The 17,559-nt window shown below is 39.1% G+C and overlaps 1 protein-coding gene across 4 annotated transcripts in view; it reads right to left on the reverse strand.

Moving 5' to 3' along the window:
- Window positions 1-12,737, reverse strand: part of clstn1 (calsyntenin 1) — a 37,274-nt gene extending 24,537 nt beyond the window's left edge. For 3 of the 4 annotated variants that reach the window (XM_026920765.3, XM_026920763.3, XM_026920762.3), the window contains exon 1: window positions 12,457-12,736. In XM_026920765.3, coding sequence (XP_026776566.1) covers window positions 12,457-12,550 — 94 coding nt within the window. In that variant the 5' untranslated portion in view covers window positions 12,551-12,736. Of the gene's footprint in view, window positions 1-12,456 lie in introns of all 4 variants that reach the window. The other variant, XM_026920764.3, reaches the window with a different exon arrangement.
- Between the last annotated feature and the right edge of the window lie 4,822 nt (window positions 12,738-17,559).

The raw sequence follows: 17,559 nt of genomic DNA on the forward strand, positions 1-17,559 counted from the left end.
CATTTTCACTATGTATGTATATACACTCACCGTCCACTTTATTAGGAACACCTGTACATTCATGCAGTTATCTAATCAGCCAATCACGGGGCAGCAGTGCAGTGCAGAAAATCACGCAGATACAGGTCAAGAGCTTTGGGTAATCTTTATATCAACCATCAGAATGAACAAAACGTGTGATCTCTGTGACTTTGATTGTGGCAAGTATATTGTTACCACATGGGCTGGTTTGAGTATTTCAGAAACTGCTAATCTCCTGGGATTTTCACACACAAAAGTCTCTAGAGTTTACACAGAATGGGGCAAAAAACAAAAAACATCCTGTGAACGGAAGGTCTGCAGGCTGAAACACCTTGTTCAGAGGAGAATGACCAGACTGTGTGTATGTGTGTGTGTATATATATATATATATATATATATATATATAAAGATGTCTTATCAACAAAACAGTGGAGACATAATAAAACAAATCGAACTCAATGCTGACAGCGTCAATGCGGATGCCTTTATCTTGAACAAGTCTACTCCTTCTTGTTACTAATCTGTATGCCAGAATACACCATTAAAATATACTTAGAACATGAAAGACGCTATTGAAAAAAAAAAATAAATAAATTTCAGAAACTTGACCTTGCTGTGACTTTGACCCTGTTTGGATCAATTCCAAAATCTAATCAGTTCATTTGCTAGATACAATAATAATTCCATATAAATCCTGCAACCACTCGTTTTTGAGATATCGCGCTAACAAGAATCTCGAATCTCAGACAGACAGACATACATACGGGCTGCCGGACAGACAGCCAGCCCAAAGAAATAATCAAGATAATACACAGTAATATAATGCCTCAGTAATATAATACATAAAAATGGCTCAACTGTTTTTTTATTCAACATTTATTATAAAGCATAATAAAAAAAGAAGTATCCCTGTACAGTAAGTGAAAATGGCGTTAGAATAGAATTGACATTTGACGGTACACTTTTTTAAATATCGTGAGAACTGTGCTTTTAACCTTCTGAAACTAAAATAAAGTGCAACAATAACAAAAAAAAAATTTAATTCCTGTCAATGCCGCTTCATCATCTAGGTTTAAAAGCCAAAAAAGGCATTCACAACCAGTAACAGGAAAATGTACTATATCAGTGTGACACTAAAATGACAATGTTCCAGTTACAAAGGCATAAATGTTTCCTTTTGATAACAGGCATAATCATTTCCTTTTCAAAACATCATGATCAGAGTGTTTTCCCCCTCGGCCCCTATGATCTCTGAGAATGCCTAGTTTAATTTCCAGATTACATGTTAAATATACAAAATCGCACCACTTATTCCTCATCAAATCTTTATGGAGGCCTGCAGACTGAAATTAACAGTTAATGATGGAGACATGCCTGGCTGGGAGCGGTCTGTGACTGTGCCACAGAAATTGAGCACAAAGTCACTGACTGAACCTAGAGGGCTTCTGTGTATCCAGGGCAAGGCAGCGTGCATGCATGAGTGTGCGTCGGCGTGTGGGTGTGTGTGTGTTTGATAGCAGAAGTAAATAAACCTTGACGACCAGAGGGAAGTGGAGGCATCCGGAACAAGCCTGCAATCCAGCCACCCTGACTGCTAACCTCAGCATTCCGGGTTTCAGATAACTGCTAACAGTGAGAGAAATGTCCGACACACATTCTTTTCCACGTTATCCAGTACAGACACACACTCAGCCCACTGCATTCTGTCAGCCTGGAGCTCCTACTGTTAGCAAATACTGCAGTGTTATACAATCAATGAGCAGCTTTAATTCAAGGCTTGTAGCAGGCCAAGACTGTGACAGCGAGAGCGAGAGAGAGATGGTGTAAGGAAGTTAGGGACAGGGGGGATCCAGCTTATGGAACAGCATTTCATTCATGGTATGCAAATTTGTTTCCCCACCATATCAGCCCAAAGACATTTAATCCTATAATAGGATGCTCCTGTTTCACTCACTGACGAGGTCATGAACTAGCACAATTTTAACTAAATGCAATAGTGTATCACATATGCTATACAAAGCCTAAGGCATGAGAACCCAACAGTGCTGTACAAACAAATCCCAGCTCATTAATCAAAAGTGTATAGGCTTGGCTGGGCCAGAAATAATTTTTCAATCCCACTGGACCAGCTTTACATTTGTTCCTTTAAAAAGCAGGACGATTTGGAGGGCGCAGCGTTGCAGCGTCACAGCTCCAAGGTCACCGGTTCGATCTTGAGCTCGGGTTACTGTCTGTGTGGGCTTTAATGCTGCATTCAACTTACCTCGAAAGTGGGAAATTGGAGCCTGGAATTATGCATTCGAGCTACAAAGTGGGGAAAAAAAAAAAAAAAACATGTACGCCTCCATGTTTGTCTTTTGTTAGCAACAAGCTAACCAGCTAAATGTGACGAATAATCTATATCTTCCTCCTCGAAACAGCAATCTAGTCAATGTTACAGACTTAATAAGCAAACATGTCTGTATGTTGACTGAGCTAAAGCATATACTTGTATATACCGCAGAACTCATTTAAAGGTAAGAAGAGCTGCTTTGTTTACTGATGATGCTGTGCACAGCCATGTTCAATCGACGTAACTTGCCGAACTCTGAGTTGAGAAAACCATCCAAAGTTCTGGAGTAGGAATTCTGAGTTGGGGGTGTTTTTTCCTGGTTGGAGATCAAGAGGTTGGAGTTACAACCTCTAGTCAAATACAGTACAACATGCATCCTCCCCTCTCTGAAAAACATGCCAGTATGTGGACTGGCTTTGCTAAAGTGCCCCTAGGTGTGAATGTGGGAATGTGTGTGTGTGTTGCCCTGCGATGGACTGGAGTGCAGTTCCGCCTCGCGCCCAGGCTCCGGATCCAGGATAAAGCAGTTACTGAATAATTGTAAATGAATTTTGTGGATAATAGTATGCTTTCTGTAATTAGGACCCAAGCAGAGTTATCAACAGTCATCCACAATTGGAAACGGACACAATTAAATGTAACCCAAGAGACATTTTAACTGCTGCAACCATGTACAGCAATTTAGCCTGCAACTTAGTCGAACCAGACCACAACCAGTCACCACACAGAGTAACCGCCTTTCAATCTAACTGTCTTCGTGTGTGTGTGTGTGTGTGTGTGTGTAACAATGATGTTGACTGATGAAGTAGGAGGCAGAGGTTACAAACTCAGGCTACTGGTCTGTCTTCATGAAAAGAATCGCAGCACAGCTGCATTACAGACACAATGAAATAGGGATACTAATGAAATTAAATAGACAACAGTGATTCTTTTTTTGTTTAAATCTTGTAAAGAGGTTTGAGTAGTCAGCACAAATTTCTGTTTAAATACTAATCGGTTTTTACATATTTGTAGATTTTTAAAAATCCACATTCGAAATCCCATGTTCTACTTTGAGTCATTGAAGTCTATTGTTGAAACATGTTCTAAACTTTTCAGCTAAGGATTCTGAATAAGTGCATATAATTTACATCACACTTTATTCTCAATTTTATTCTTCGACTTTTAATTGTATTTTAGTCCTAAATGTGATATGAGGCTTAACGTATGTAATTATTTTCCAAAAGGCACTTATAGGAATCATTATACACTAAAACTGTTTTACTCATGTGCAATAACACTCACTTACACACTCTGAACAGAACTCGTTTTTTGTGAACACACTCCGAACATCCTGACATGCCCCATTTCTGCCCACACTGAATTACGGGTTATGTAAGATTCTGTACCACAGGGGTATTCAGCTACAATCACTGAAGGTCCAGGTGAATATAATTTCTTGCTTACAAAGGTCGGTCCGTAACAGGCAACTAACATGAACGGTGAAAACAGGTACCTTTTAACTTTTAAACATTAGCGATTAGTTCATGGCTATAAATAAGACTCATCAGTTTAAAGTGATTCTGCTTTTTTCGCAGTAGCGCTACATGTTACCAGTTCTGACTAGACCCATGACCTCTGAACAGATGAGACATCTGCTTTGAAATTAAATCAGAGAATAAGTGTAAACTTTTCCATCCAATCATCTTTAAACATTCTGTTTTTTTTTTTTTGATAAAACTTTTTATCAAGCCATGTTATCACTTCACTAATCAGGAAAGAGAGGTCTCTATGAAAGTGTGTGAAAACTCATAATTCATAACAGAACATAAAAAAATCATTGATGGTTCGTGTTTAAAATACCAGCATCTCAGCCAGTTTTTTCCCACCATTTGTGCTATAGTATTTTTCAAATGCTTGGTCTGATCCACTAAAATGCTTTGCTAGGTCTGCATTTAAACCGAGGCCCACAAGCTGACAACCCCTGCTGTAGCGTATTCATTAATGTACCCCTCTGTAACCTTTATTTATTGAACAAGGATAAAAAAAACCCACTGACATAAAATCTCATTTACAAGAGTGACCTGGCCAAGACATGACCCCTAAAACAGAACCCCTGCACATTTGCACTTTACAATTTGACCTTACTCCTGGGCTAATAATGTAATTCTCATCTGAACATGCATAAACAGAATCATACAACATGATTGATGACTGTCAAATGTCAAATTATTTTTAATCCCACTGCACATGTAAATGTCCTTTTAGAAGGACAACTTATCACAAAGTCCATCAGCTCCACTTCCATTCCATGCAGAAACTTTGCATTATTAATGAAGGACTGTGAGTCACATTGAGAATGAGAGTCCAGTGTCTGGCAGTTTTAAATCGCTTGGTTATGATCTGCTATTTCTGGTCAGAGCAGTGCAGGCACTGTGTTGTGACACTCATCATACTCATAGCATGAGCTACAGCAACCACAGCCAATTAACGCCAATGACGCTTCGCCGTTCACACCTTCTGTGCAAAGCACTGAGAGATCTCACTAAGCACACACTGTAATCACAACTCCAATTCTGTCTACAGCAGGACAAAAAAAAAAGTACCAGGTGATCTACACCTTGACATACTGAGGAAACAGCCTAAATTTGCATCTTGATGGCGGTGTAGTTCAGACTACAAACGGTTTGACAAACAAAGACAAATTTGTAACTGTGGCTTGACATCTTCCTTGGGTTGAAATCCTTCCCGTGAGAATAAGCAAAGCACAATAGGACATTCAAATCTAGCATTACAAAGAGCTACTTGCACACAAAGCACCCAAGGCGACTCAGTGACAGCCCATCTTCAGGAGCAGACCTTTCAGACTCCATATAAACATGAGTCAGCCCACCACCCAGCCTTTACTACTACGGAAATGCAACACTTATTATGTATGCTGGAAAGAAAACACAAAAACACACTCTTCCTACACTGATCGTGCCTCCAGAAGGTTACATGACTATCTGATGAGCAAGTTGTGCTACATGGTTCAACACCCACACTGATTTTATTTTTTTTTCAAATAAGAAGTTTGTTCAAGGCCCACACAAAAATTGCTAATTAGTCTGATCATGAAACATCTCTAAAGTTTAGATTTTTAAGGCAAGCACAGCGCCAGTAAGCCAGGATGCAAATGGGTAACTGACTTAGTGGACAGCCACACTTAAGTGTTTGCATTTGGATGAAGAAATGGTTGCAATTCTCAATCACAGAGCACTGACTGTTCAGAGGAAAACCTGGAAATGGGGCAACAAGCCAAAACTCCTTCACACAGACAGAGTTGTTGGCCCCAGAAAGCTAGGCAGGGGGTTCCTATGTACTCAAGGAACAGTCTGTTTGTCCACCGGAGCAATCACAACACAGACAACAAGGCATAGACGGTTTTTTTAAGAGGGTTGGGGGCAGGGCGGTCGTGAATGGGGCTCAATCTGGGCTCTGCGAGAGCCACACAAAGAGCCAGTGAGAGTGAAGTGCGAGAGAGAAGGCCACACAGCACAGAGCTCGCTTTGAGCCCACCTGTGGCTGAAACACACACACAGCTCTTAGCTGTAGCTAATGGCTCTCTGGTTACCTGTTCCCATAGAGTCGGCACTTCTGACGCACTAGCGCACGAACCGGGCAGAGGGACGTATTTCCCGAAACAAAAACATCTCTCTCGAGACACACAGGTCAGACAGGCTCAAAGCACACACTGTGATTTCCGAAAGTATGTATTAATTACATTACCCTTCTATAATGTTTCATCAATAAGGTTTCACCATTACCCTAATGAGAAATTCTCTGGATTCCCTACTTACACTCAGTGAATAAAAACACACAATAAATAAAAGTCATTACGCAAAGCACAGTCCATTAGAGCTCACGCAGTAAGAATTCTTGCTTCTAGCCCTTCAGCAAGCTCCACGAAACAAAACAATCATTCTGTTAATAAAACCAGCAAAGTCATGATATCCGTAGTGTTAACATTGATTTTTGTGTTTAAAAGATCAATCGTGCTCACAAGTACACTTCATACACTTAATAACATTCAACCCTAAATGACCCATTTGTAACAGATCAGCGAATCCATTCGGCGCTCAGTAGGGTGAGTGAAATCTGACCAAAGTTGATTTCATGGAAAATACAGACCTAACTCCAGTAGAAGCTTAGCAAAGAAATCACCAGCTTTAAAAACAGCTGATCGGAGTTATGACGGCTGCACCGCTTGCCTCATCCGTGGAATTTAGGATTTAGCTCAGAATGCATGCAGAACATCCGAGTTAATATGCTACAAGCCGTGGGCCCACACTGACGTGTTCGTTCCGGCATGCAGACTTGAACTGCAGGTCAAGAAGTCCTTTGTTCTGATGTTTCAATCCTGAGATAAACAGAGCGGAAGACTGGTGCACTGTGTCTGAAATATGCAGATGCAATATTCACCAGTTTACCAGGAGGAGGAGGAAAATAGCACCATATAGAGCTATTATTAAAGTTTATCTACCCTGATAAAGAATACTGTAAAATAAATAGCTCAATATCTCAATTTATCACTAAGATATGAAAGTATTTCAACTGAAACTGGAAGACTTGTTTCACTACTCTTTCAGTGCTGTTACGTATGTTGTAAGCAGAATAACTTCCCAGGAAAAAAAACGTTTAATCTTGCTCTAGATCATGGTCACACTTTAATAAATCTTAAAACACCAATTTAATCTGCATTTAATTCACATCTACATTTCCCAAAGCTGCCAATTGAATTTTAAGACTTCCACTTCTCTTTGATTGCTTTAGGATGGAGTAATGCCTCCCATATTCCCATATTTAGCTATTTCCATCCAGCATCCAGGCAGATTTCATTCCCCTGGCATTGCTGAGTGAGGTCTAATAAGCAGCCCTTAGCTTATATTTAGATTATGAATGATGCAGCAGAAACAGCAAGGTGTTATTGAGGGTACCTTCAGTGAAGCATGACCGCATCATGAATACTCGATTGGCATTTGGGATGTTGATTTCAGCAGCTGGGACGCTTTGACATTACCCATCATGCCGCGTGGAAGAGAACCCGCGTCGTGTGAAGCGTCCCCATTGAGTGTGAGCTGCTGAGACAGGCAAAGAGTCTGCCTGGAGGCAAGTGCTGACTATGAAGCTGTTTATAGCAAAGTTGGAAAAGTTCTGCACTGCTTAAGAGCTGGGTGAATATTCTAGAAAAGATACCGATAAGAAAACTATGAGTGAGGCAAAACCAGGCCAATTCCATTATCAGCAATTGACTAATGCATTGGCCAATATATCGGGCCAATATGTGGGTTTTTGAGACACTGCTGATTATGGGATATTTTCTAAAGACCGGCTAATACCTAAATTAATCTCCTGATCGTTCCTGAGGGAAATCCAACAATCATAATTTAAATTTAGACTACAACGGTTTATGTAAGGATGCATAATAAAATATCAGCGCACTGAAATACTACTATCTACTTTCTTTATGTCATGTTTCACAGATATATAATGACAATGATTTGATATCTTTTCTAACATTACATGTTAAATGACAAATCTGCCACGACAAATCGCCTCTGTGTCGATACTCTCGACTCTGGGATGCCACCTCTGCTTTTATGAAAAAGTAACTCTGGCAAACATTCACATGTGCACAAAACATTCAGCACCAAAAATCTTGCACAAGCCTACTGATAATTTTTTTTAATGGTGTCAGATGTGCACTGTTCATAATCATGATATAAACAAAAGGGTAGAGTCTCTGCATGTGTAAAATCCATGCAAACGGCAGCCTGCTCGTGCACAATGCAGTCGTTATTAGTCCTTAACGATATTCACAAACGTAATATAGCACAAGATTGATGTTTATTTCTGCTTTTTCTTATTATTACAGATGGAAGAAGGGCTCTGCTGCAAAATGTAGCTCCTAGGACATGATTTTAATAATGCTGTTTAATATCTGAGGTGTCTGAATTCTTACTTTTTAATGCAGTCTTCAAATTGAAAAGCAAAACTAGTGGTATTCGTCTTTCTTAAAGGTGGGTGATATGACATAATAGATATAGTGATAAATTACAGCACAAACCTTTCTGAGATACTGCAATATCTTTTTTAATAACAATTTTAAAGTATGGAATCAGTTGATTTGATGTTATAGTTTTCTACCTTTTTGACCTCTTTAAAATTTTTTTAAAGAGATTATTAATACTCTCTTAATTAATACTCAATTATTAATGGAGTACGAATTTATTTTATAAAAATTAATTAAAAGTGTCATCAAAGTAATTTTAAAGATTTATTTTTAAAATGCTGTTTTCGCTGACAGTTTGTTAGCAAACCTATATTTCACTATACATATCATGTACTGCAAAAATATCTTCAAATGTGATATTTTTGCATTTTGGTATTTAATTACATCTGCCCTTTAAACACCTGTATTGTCTGACCACTTGTACTAGTTCTGCAGCTGGTATAAATGGGCTAGAAGGGTTAAGTCTTAATCTTTAAATCATTAAAGTCTTAATTTTTGGCACCCACATCAACTTATAACTATATATATAAAATATTTTATACTTTTGCAGAACCAAAAACAGCATCACCAAGGGTCATAAAAATATAGAGAAATATAGACTGGGGCTGATTTCTTTCTAGCCCAGACTGTAGACTCACACAGCTTATTGTGAACAGTTGCATCAGGTGATTACACAGAGTGACACATCCATGACACATCATCTGCAGGAACCAAGAAGGAGCACATGAAATACAACAGGTGTAATAAGCATTTCATTTTCACTGATTTTTCAAAATGCCTTCGGAAGAGAAACTGGAAGTAAACAGACATCAAGCATTGTGTGGTTTGAAACAAAGAGCTGACTAATGGGATGTGCAGCTTTTCAGTTTACCGTGCTTGCTATTCGGACTTGAAACGCTATGTGTATGCATAATAGTTTAATGCCAAGATGAGACGCCATACTATAACCATAATGATTTCATAATAGTAACATCAAGTTACTGATAAGGAGAAGCCGTCTAATTAAATATCGTGACCAGCCGTCACTGAACATGATTACGAAATTAGTCATGCAACTGATTAATTCAACAAACACCCATATGTATCAGCCGGCACCTAATACTCTGTAGAGCAATACTGTTATAAACTCATAATATAATCATAAGTACACCATTGCTTTTAGATGAAAATTCTTTTCGTTTGCATGCTGTAGACTTTTTGTTGATCTTCAATACCCCGGGTACTGCCTGTACTCTCACTAGGGTGGCAGAGGAACAATGCTCTTTTCAAAGCTCTTTGAAAAACTGTATGAAAAAGTATACCATCATAAAAAGCATCAGCTTCTTGCATTAACAATAAAAAGTGCCTGAATAATACACTGCACATACAGTCCTTTGTGGCTGGTAAAGATTATTTTTCATCGTGTCTACACAGAATGAACAAAAAGCAAGGGAGGGACATGGAAGAAGAAAACAGCTACACAACACGAGTAACCTGGTGGCAGGCCTGGGTTTAGCATCACGTGTTCCTCGAGTGATAACACTTGGGAAGGGAGCAGGTGTGCTGCAACAAATAGCTTTAGTCAAACAGTCTCTGTGAAAACCATCAAGGGTAATATATCCTTTAACAAAGCACAGCAGATAGCAAAAACTAGGAGAGGTTTCCAATGTCTGAGCAGAGACCAAGAAAACCAAAAACAGGATGATGACAAATCTACAAGTGTGAGTTCTTTAACTCTTTGAGATCTATACCTATTTTAATCTGTTTAGGGTTAATAGTCAATAAAAGTACCCCATTTCAAAAAGATATGTAATGTTTTATGTACATATTATTTTTTCAGCACAGATAGGTTTACAACGCACAAACTACATGTTGCTGAATGGCCAAAAAGTTATGACTGATCAAAATATGAAAGCAAATGGCTTGGTGTTTATAGTATCTATAGCATAGTATTTATCTTCTGCACTGAAAATCGAATGGTAAATAAATAATAATACATGAGTTCTGGTTTATAATTCAAAAAAAAAAAAAAAGTTTCTTTTTTAACAAACTGCAAGGCTACGAATGGATTTGCAATCATTATTTTCTTTCCTGTTAATCCATGGATCTCTGCAACAAGACACAATTTAAGGTGAGTTTCTATGCCAAATAAATAAAATAAATATGTGAGACATTTCATGGCAACAGGCTTTTAACGGTTAATGTCTGCTTTAATATAATAATGAAACATTTTTCATCCCTGCATGTTTTTAAGCCGTGCTCTCAGTCAATATCACTAAGCCTACGCAAAGCCTACAATGTGACCTTCATCTTTCTTTTATGCAAGAAGAATAAATCTGACATTTAAAAACATCCTGTATGGAATTATCCCAGGAACATCATATCATTCTGTAAGCTTTTTTGACACTATGCAGTGCCACGACAGGACCACACCAAAATCCAGCTTTTATCCAGTTTCCTGACTGCTGGCCTCTGGTTGTGCATTCCCAGCTGCCGCACATGGCAACTACATTACGCCTGACAATTATTGCCACCCTTCGACCCATTTCTCGGCAATCTGTGTCGACGGGTCCGGTTCGACGCCGCATTCCTTGTTCTCTTACTGGTTTGGCTAATGATGCGTGACATGTACAGGCCATACGTTATCTTAATTTGACATGTAGAACCCATACGTAACTTTAATATGACACACGTAGCACATATGATCATATATTTTTGGGGGGAGCCCAAACTGTGATTTTTCAGTTTATTTTAAAGTGAACTGTATTTTGATTTGTAGGTTTAAAGCACGAAAATGTGTAATCCAGCAGTAGATTGATTTGTGAGGATGTCCTGACTCTCAGGGTAAAATATACCACCCGGGTTTGCAGATGCTGTCATGTCAGGAAAACAGTTCAGCAGCAGCCTTTTGACTTTGAATATTTTGCTTTTAATGGTAATACAGCCTACTATTTATGCTTTTTATGAATATTTATATACATGTGAACACACACACACATATATTATATATATAGCTCGTATCTTTATGTTTTGTACCTTTGCATCTGGAAACATGATTATAGTGTACCATACCTTACCTATTAGACCGTTATCACCTTTTAGTGATTTAAAGTTTTAAAGGTGTACCATATAGGTAAAAGATGCGTACTAAAGAAACATAACATATAAAACACATTCAGTGGTCCACCCCAGCAACAAGGAGAAAGCCAGTTTTTGTACCTTTGTTGTTGTTTTTTTCCTGACAGTGTACAATGTATCTCATATTTTTTTTTATTTGTATATTTAAAGCAGTAAAAATGTGCAATGTTACAGCACTAGATGGATTGATGATGAAGTCCTGATTCCTGCTGGGTCTTTCGATGCCTGTGCACCTGCTACCAAGGCCTCCTGAAAATCAGACTTCCTCCATCATCATCATCATGACAAACTAACTTTTATAAATGCTTTACAAAGCCTGATCACAGGATCTGCAATGCGTAGAGGCTTTTCCTTCAGAGGGTGCGCAGTGTTATTTGCGTTTTATTAATGACGACTGCTCCACATCTCCAGGCGAAAAGGAGATGTTCAGGGTCAAAAGGATAGTAAACAACCAGCCAGACTGTCCAAATGAAGCACATGAAACAAAAGATTGTTTTTTTGCGACAGTGTGGTAAATTGTGCGTGCACACACACACACACACACAGAGAGAGAGAGAGAGAGAGAGAGAGTGCAGGGTGTTGGCACACTGATTAGGACGGACACTTTAATAACCTGCCTATTAAACGCGAACAAGGGAGAAACAAGAGAAAGGAAGATATTTAACAAGTGAAAGAAGGCGACAGTGTCGTGTATAGAGTGTTAAATCTCAGGAAACTACTGCAGTCTGTACATATTTAATAGCAGGGAGGTAACATCCATCTCTCCGAGTCCGCACCGCTTCACCAGCTCCAAACGCCGACAACACGGCATCCTCACAAGCACTAAACAGCCTTTTCCTTTCAATTAGGCACCGTTTACACTTCATGTAGAAAGATTTGGCCCTCGCTTATCTTTACATATAAATAAATATATCTAAAAATGTCTGTAATTAAATCTCAGGGGGTTAAAGCTCACCTTTGGCTGCCTCCACCGCGCATAAGAGCCCGAGCAGCAGCAGCAGCAGCAGTCCGCCCGCTGAGCACACAGGCTTGGACCTGCTGTTCCTCATCCCGCAGTTTAGCTTCAAATGACCAAAAAGAAGCTGAAAAAGAGGCGCTTCCTCGCCTTCCTCCTCGTACACCTCGCCTTTGTTAAAGAAATATCCAGGAGATGTAGCTCGGTTGACGGTGAAAGCTGTAAGATGGCTGCCGCGCAGCTCTGCCTCTTCAGTCCCTGCGCGCGCGCTCTCTCTCTCTCTCTCTCTCTCTCTCGCTCTCTCTCTCACGCGCTCAGCTCTGCGCGTGAGTGACGTCACGCCTGTTATTGGCAGTGCACGAGCTGATATACAACTGAATAAAAACCGGAGTCGCTGCAAATATTTAATAATCAGTCATTCCCCCCTTTTTTCTGCGACAACACAGTGATTGTGGCGTGTTTATCAAGCTGAGATGTGACCATATTCTCAGTGGCCTACTGTAACAGGCTATATTTTGTTGGGTTTAATATTTAGTTGTGTTACACCCGCATTTATCCGATTTAAGGGGCGTGGCCACGTGGGTGCTACAGGGTGGGATGCCACCCCAACTGCTATGTCATTCATGTAGACCTTCATTATTTCATTTCTAACTTATGTTCAATTTAAATCATTGCTATAAAAACATGATGGTTCCATTAGGCACTATATAGATACTGTGCTGCCACTACAGTAATGTTATTAGGACAATTCATTTTGCATCAAGAAGCAAATCAGATATTTTGCAAATGCAGCTTTTTGGTTGGAATACTGAGTGGCGTGGAGGTGCAGCATGGAGTGTTGATGCATCACAGCTCCAGGGTCCACAGTCCAATCCTGAGCTCAGATTAGTAAGCGTGGAGTTTCCGTTGCCCTCCCCATGACTGTATGGTTGTCCTCTGGTTCTTCCCTCCTCCCAACAACATTCAATCCAATTCAATTCAATTCAATTCAATGCAATTCCGTTTTATATGTATAGCGCTTTGTGGTTTAATGGGCCTTGTCACAAAGCAGCTTTACAGAAATAAATACATGCAGGATATAATTTGTAAATGTATGAATTTATCCCTGCATTTAAAACAGCTGGTAGTTGGATTGGCAACTGTAAACTGCCCCTTGGTGTAAATGTGTGTGTGCACAAATCCCCACTAACCATCCATTCTTTTAAACTGAAGCTTTCCATAGCCTGGCTCACACAGCCTGTTGTAATTGCAGTGTTTGATGGCCAGGTTTTTTTTTATTATTGTTGCTGGCCTTTTAGACAGTAATATAACCACTGAATAAACAATGCTTTGCTGCAGATATGCCTTGTACAGTCTTGTACTGAGGAATAACACTGGCCTGCTTTAATGTTACCAGGAAGCAATGATAGTAACAGGATAACTAGTAACCTGGAAAGTAGACGATCTCCTCCTATTAAAGGTCAAATTCATTAATTCTTTTATGAGATTTCATTTGAGATAGAAGTGCAACAAAAGAATAAATTGAGAATATTTCCTGTTCGTTAAAAATGGCCAGTGAAATACCTCACATTGTTTACTGGATGGTTTATAGTTTTTTTCACAACCTTTGCACTGGTCCAATTATGCTTATCCCTGTGAGACTCATACATTATAACCCATATATACTTGTGGAGATGCAGTTTGATTGTTTCACTACCAAGAAGTGCATCTTAGCAATCATTACTGAAGCTTTTTGGACCAGATTTGTTCCTGTGATGTTCTCAGTGCTAATGTAACCGCTAGCCCATAATCAATTCATATGGGAGGCACGAGCATTTCAAATCATTTTGGAATGTCCATCTTTTATTTCTCAGATGACACTGTGTTTATTTATATATAGGTTAATGGAAAATATGTTTCAAGAAAAAAACTGCCCTGTCATTGAGTGAATATAGTACCCTAGACAAATATTCATTCATTGATACAAAACAAGCAAAGGGCAAATAGCACAGGATCTATTTACATAGGGCTAAGTATAGAATAAACTTTATATACATATACAGTTTAGGGTTGTTTGCTTGCTTAAGGAGTTCTACTTGGAACCCTCTCTCAAAGGGAAACCCACTGTTGTAGAGTCATATTAAAAACCTTTAAGGCATTTCCCCTGTGGGATGATCGAGTAAACCTTTAAGGGTTTTAGGTTTATCCTTTATTTCTAAGACTGTATAATGAGTACTGTAGTTGCCCTGTAAGTGTAAGCATAATCAGAACAGTTTAAATATAACGGGGACACATTATACATAAGTAAATAGGCAAAAAATAAGTGGTACTTCAATATTTGAGCAGAGAACAGCAGTGGGTTTTAAGGAACAAAGTGTATAGAGACACAGAAACCAGTGCAAAGAATCTGATTTGTCACAGTATTGATGTAGGGTAGGGACATATCCAACTGCAATGTTTTGATGGAAGTGAAGCCTGAACAATTCATGTCTGTGCAATGATTCCTAATGTTTTTAATTTTAGAATAATGTCCTAATTGTTACATTTGGCTGAAATATGCTTTAAAATACCATGTTGTTTTTACCATGTCATTTTTAAGCACTTATTTAAATTAACAGGTTTCATTGTTCAATTATGAAAACTACGACATACAAAATTTCCGTATAGATAGATCTATCCAATAAATTCAAGGCCTATCTTAATATCGGTACTTAACTAAATACACAGAGCAAACTGATGTACAATAAGTGGACAGCTCTGGGCCTGTCTTCAGTAAGTGGATAGAACTCAACACAAAGGGCATTTGTTCCCCTCTGGCAATACATGAACTGGATTGGAAAGTGTGTAAGCCCTCCTCAGATTCTTACAGAATAGGAGCTCATTGTAGCTACTCTATAGAAAAGGAAAGGACAATGTTAGACCGAACAGAAATAGAAATACTTCAACAGAAAAGGTGTCTATCCAGCCAGGCCTGTTTCTACATGAAGATTCAGACGGAAGGATCTTCTCACAGGTCCGAGGGGAGGAAGTTCATATGAATATACCCTATTCTGTTTTGTTTACAGAATAAGCTCTCTGCATCTTTAATATTTATTTTCTTTTTACTTCTCCATTGAGTCCTGTTTATAATGAAAAACCTAAAGGGTAACAGCTCTCACACATACCAATGACTTTACCTAGCGTCTCAAAACAGCCGACTTCAAAGAGATGTTTCTGGTGTTGAGAATCACTCATGTCATTGACTGTGTGAGGGAGGGAGAACTTAAAACCTCGAGTTCCTCCTGTTAGGAGTGGATTCACTCAGTAGAGTCAATGGGATTTAAGGATTGGGTGTATAATGTTATTAAAGGGAATGCAAGCCAAGCTAAAGCTTCAGTGCTGTTCCTCTAATTCCACTCTGCCACCTTTCTGCTGCCATGCAGGAATTATAGTTTTCTCTCTGTCTCTTTGCACTGCACAGAGTCTTCAAAATAGCTGGGTTATTTTGGTCCTTGTGCGTATGTTTGTCTATGCGGCTGACACAGAGTGAGAAAGGAGAGAAGAAGGGAAAGGGAGGGAGACAGTGTTAGAACTGCAGCATGGTATAATGTGGTATTAATTTCATTTTATTTTAAGTTCCGACAAGGCAGGATGTCCTCAAGCTCTTTAAGTTGGTTGTGAGCTTTAGTGAGAACACAAAAAAGCATTACTACACCTTTGTTGTATAGCAGGTCCCTTAGCAAATATGACCTTGAGAAATTACAGATTATCCTCTTGTCTTAGTTCAAATCAATCTACATAACTGTCAGTAGTATGATGGTATGTTATGATATGCTATTTATAATGTCTATTCTTTGCCTCATTTGTGGCTACGATATTTTAAACGTATCTGGAAATGTGATAACATTGAACTGAAGCAATGGTCCTACGCCAAGTATGAATAAATGCCACAAAGAAGAAGAGTGTATCCCTAACTTACTGAACTATTCGACTAATGTAAAGCGTAATGATTAAGTTCACTTGAGCACTTCAAATTTGTTACGTAAAAGACCTGACAATACCTGACAAAAATACCTGAGCCTTACAACAAGCATTTCAATGTACAATTGTGCCTGACATTTTGTGCACATGACAAATAAACTTGAAAAACATGCAGTTATTACTCTCACTCACTTTCAGTAACTGCTTCACCCTGGAAAGGGTTGTGATGGATCCAAAGCCAATCCTAGGAACACTGTATGTGAGGCAGCAGTATATTCTGGATGAGACGCCGGTTCTCAAAGGGTACCATGCACACATTCATACCTAGGGGTAATTTATCTTTGCCAACTCACCTACTGGCGTGTTTCTGGGAGGTGGGAGGAAACCAAAGAACCCCCACATTGACATGGGGAGAACATGCAAAGAAACTCCACACTGATAGTAGCCCCAGCTCAGGATTGTACCGGGGACCTTGTAACTGTGAAGCAGCAATGCTACCTGCTGCACCACCATGCCACCCATGCAGTCTTAAATTAATTTTTATATGTTTTCAAGATTTTCAGGCTTCAAATTTCAGCTAAGGTGTCATCTATTTAATTTCTCTAATATAAGACAAAACCAAATGTTGTGGTATTGAACAATTGTGGTATTGAATAATTGTGGAAATTTTGTCTGCAGTGTTTTTCAGATGTTTTCACCAGCAGGTCTTCCAAAGTCCTAACTTTTTTTATTCTCTTATTGCAATTATCAGGCTCCGTGCAAAGCATTGCGTTACTGCCCAAGGTCAGTTTTTAAACCTGTTATGCATTCAGTCTCCACTCTAGCCAGCACATTGAGTGTGATTTGAAAATCTCTACATGTTTTTTTTTGTATTTATTGTATTTTTCTTTCTTGGCTTCAGCCTCATTGTGAGTGAGGTCTGCTTGAATTTATTGTATCTGTGTAATACAAAGCATAACTCAGCTGCCTCTGTAATAGTTCCCGTTCCAATGCTTGAATAATGTTTAATGCTTATCTTTTCTTTGGAAAGGTTTGCTGCCGTTGGAGGTGGGTAGCTGGATTTGTAAGCCTGTCATAAGGGAAAACAGGCAGAGAAATGAGGCTATCAGAAACAATTATCATGCTGCTCTGGTGTGTGGTGTTGTTACTCTGCTGTGGAGAACA

The sequence above is a fragment of the Pangasianodon hypophthalmus genome, chromosome 16 (assembly GCF_027358585.1).
Source record: "Pangasianodon hypophthalmus isolate fPanHyp1 chromosome 16, fPanHyp1.pri, whole genome shotgun sequence".
Taxonomy (NCBI): domain Eukaryota; kingdom Metazoa; phylum Chordata; class Actinopteri; order Siluriformes; family Pangasiidae; genus Pangasianodon; species Pangasianodon hypophthalmus.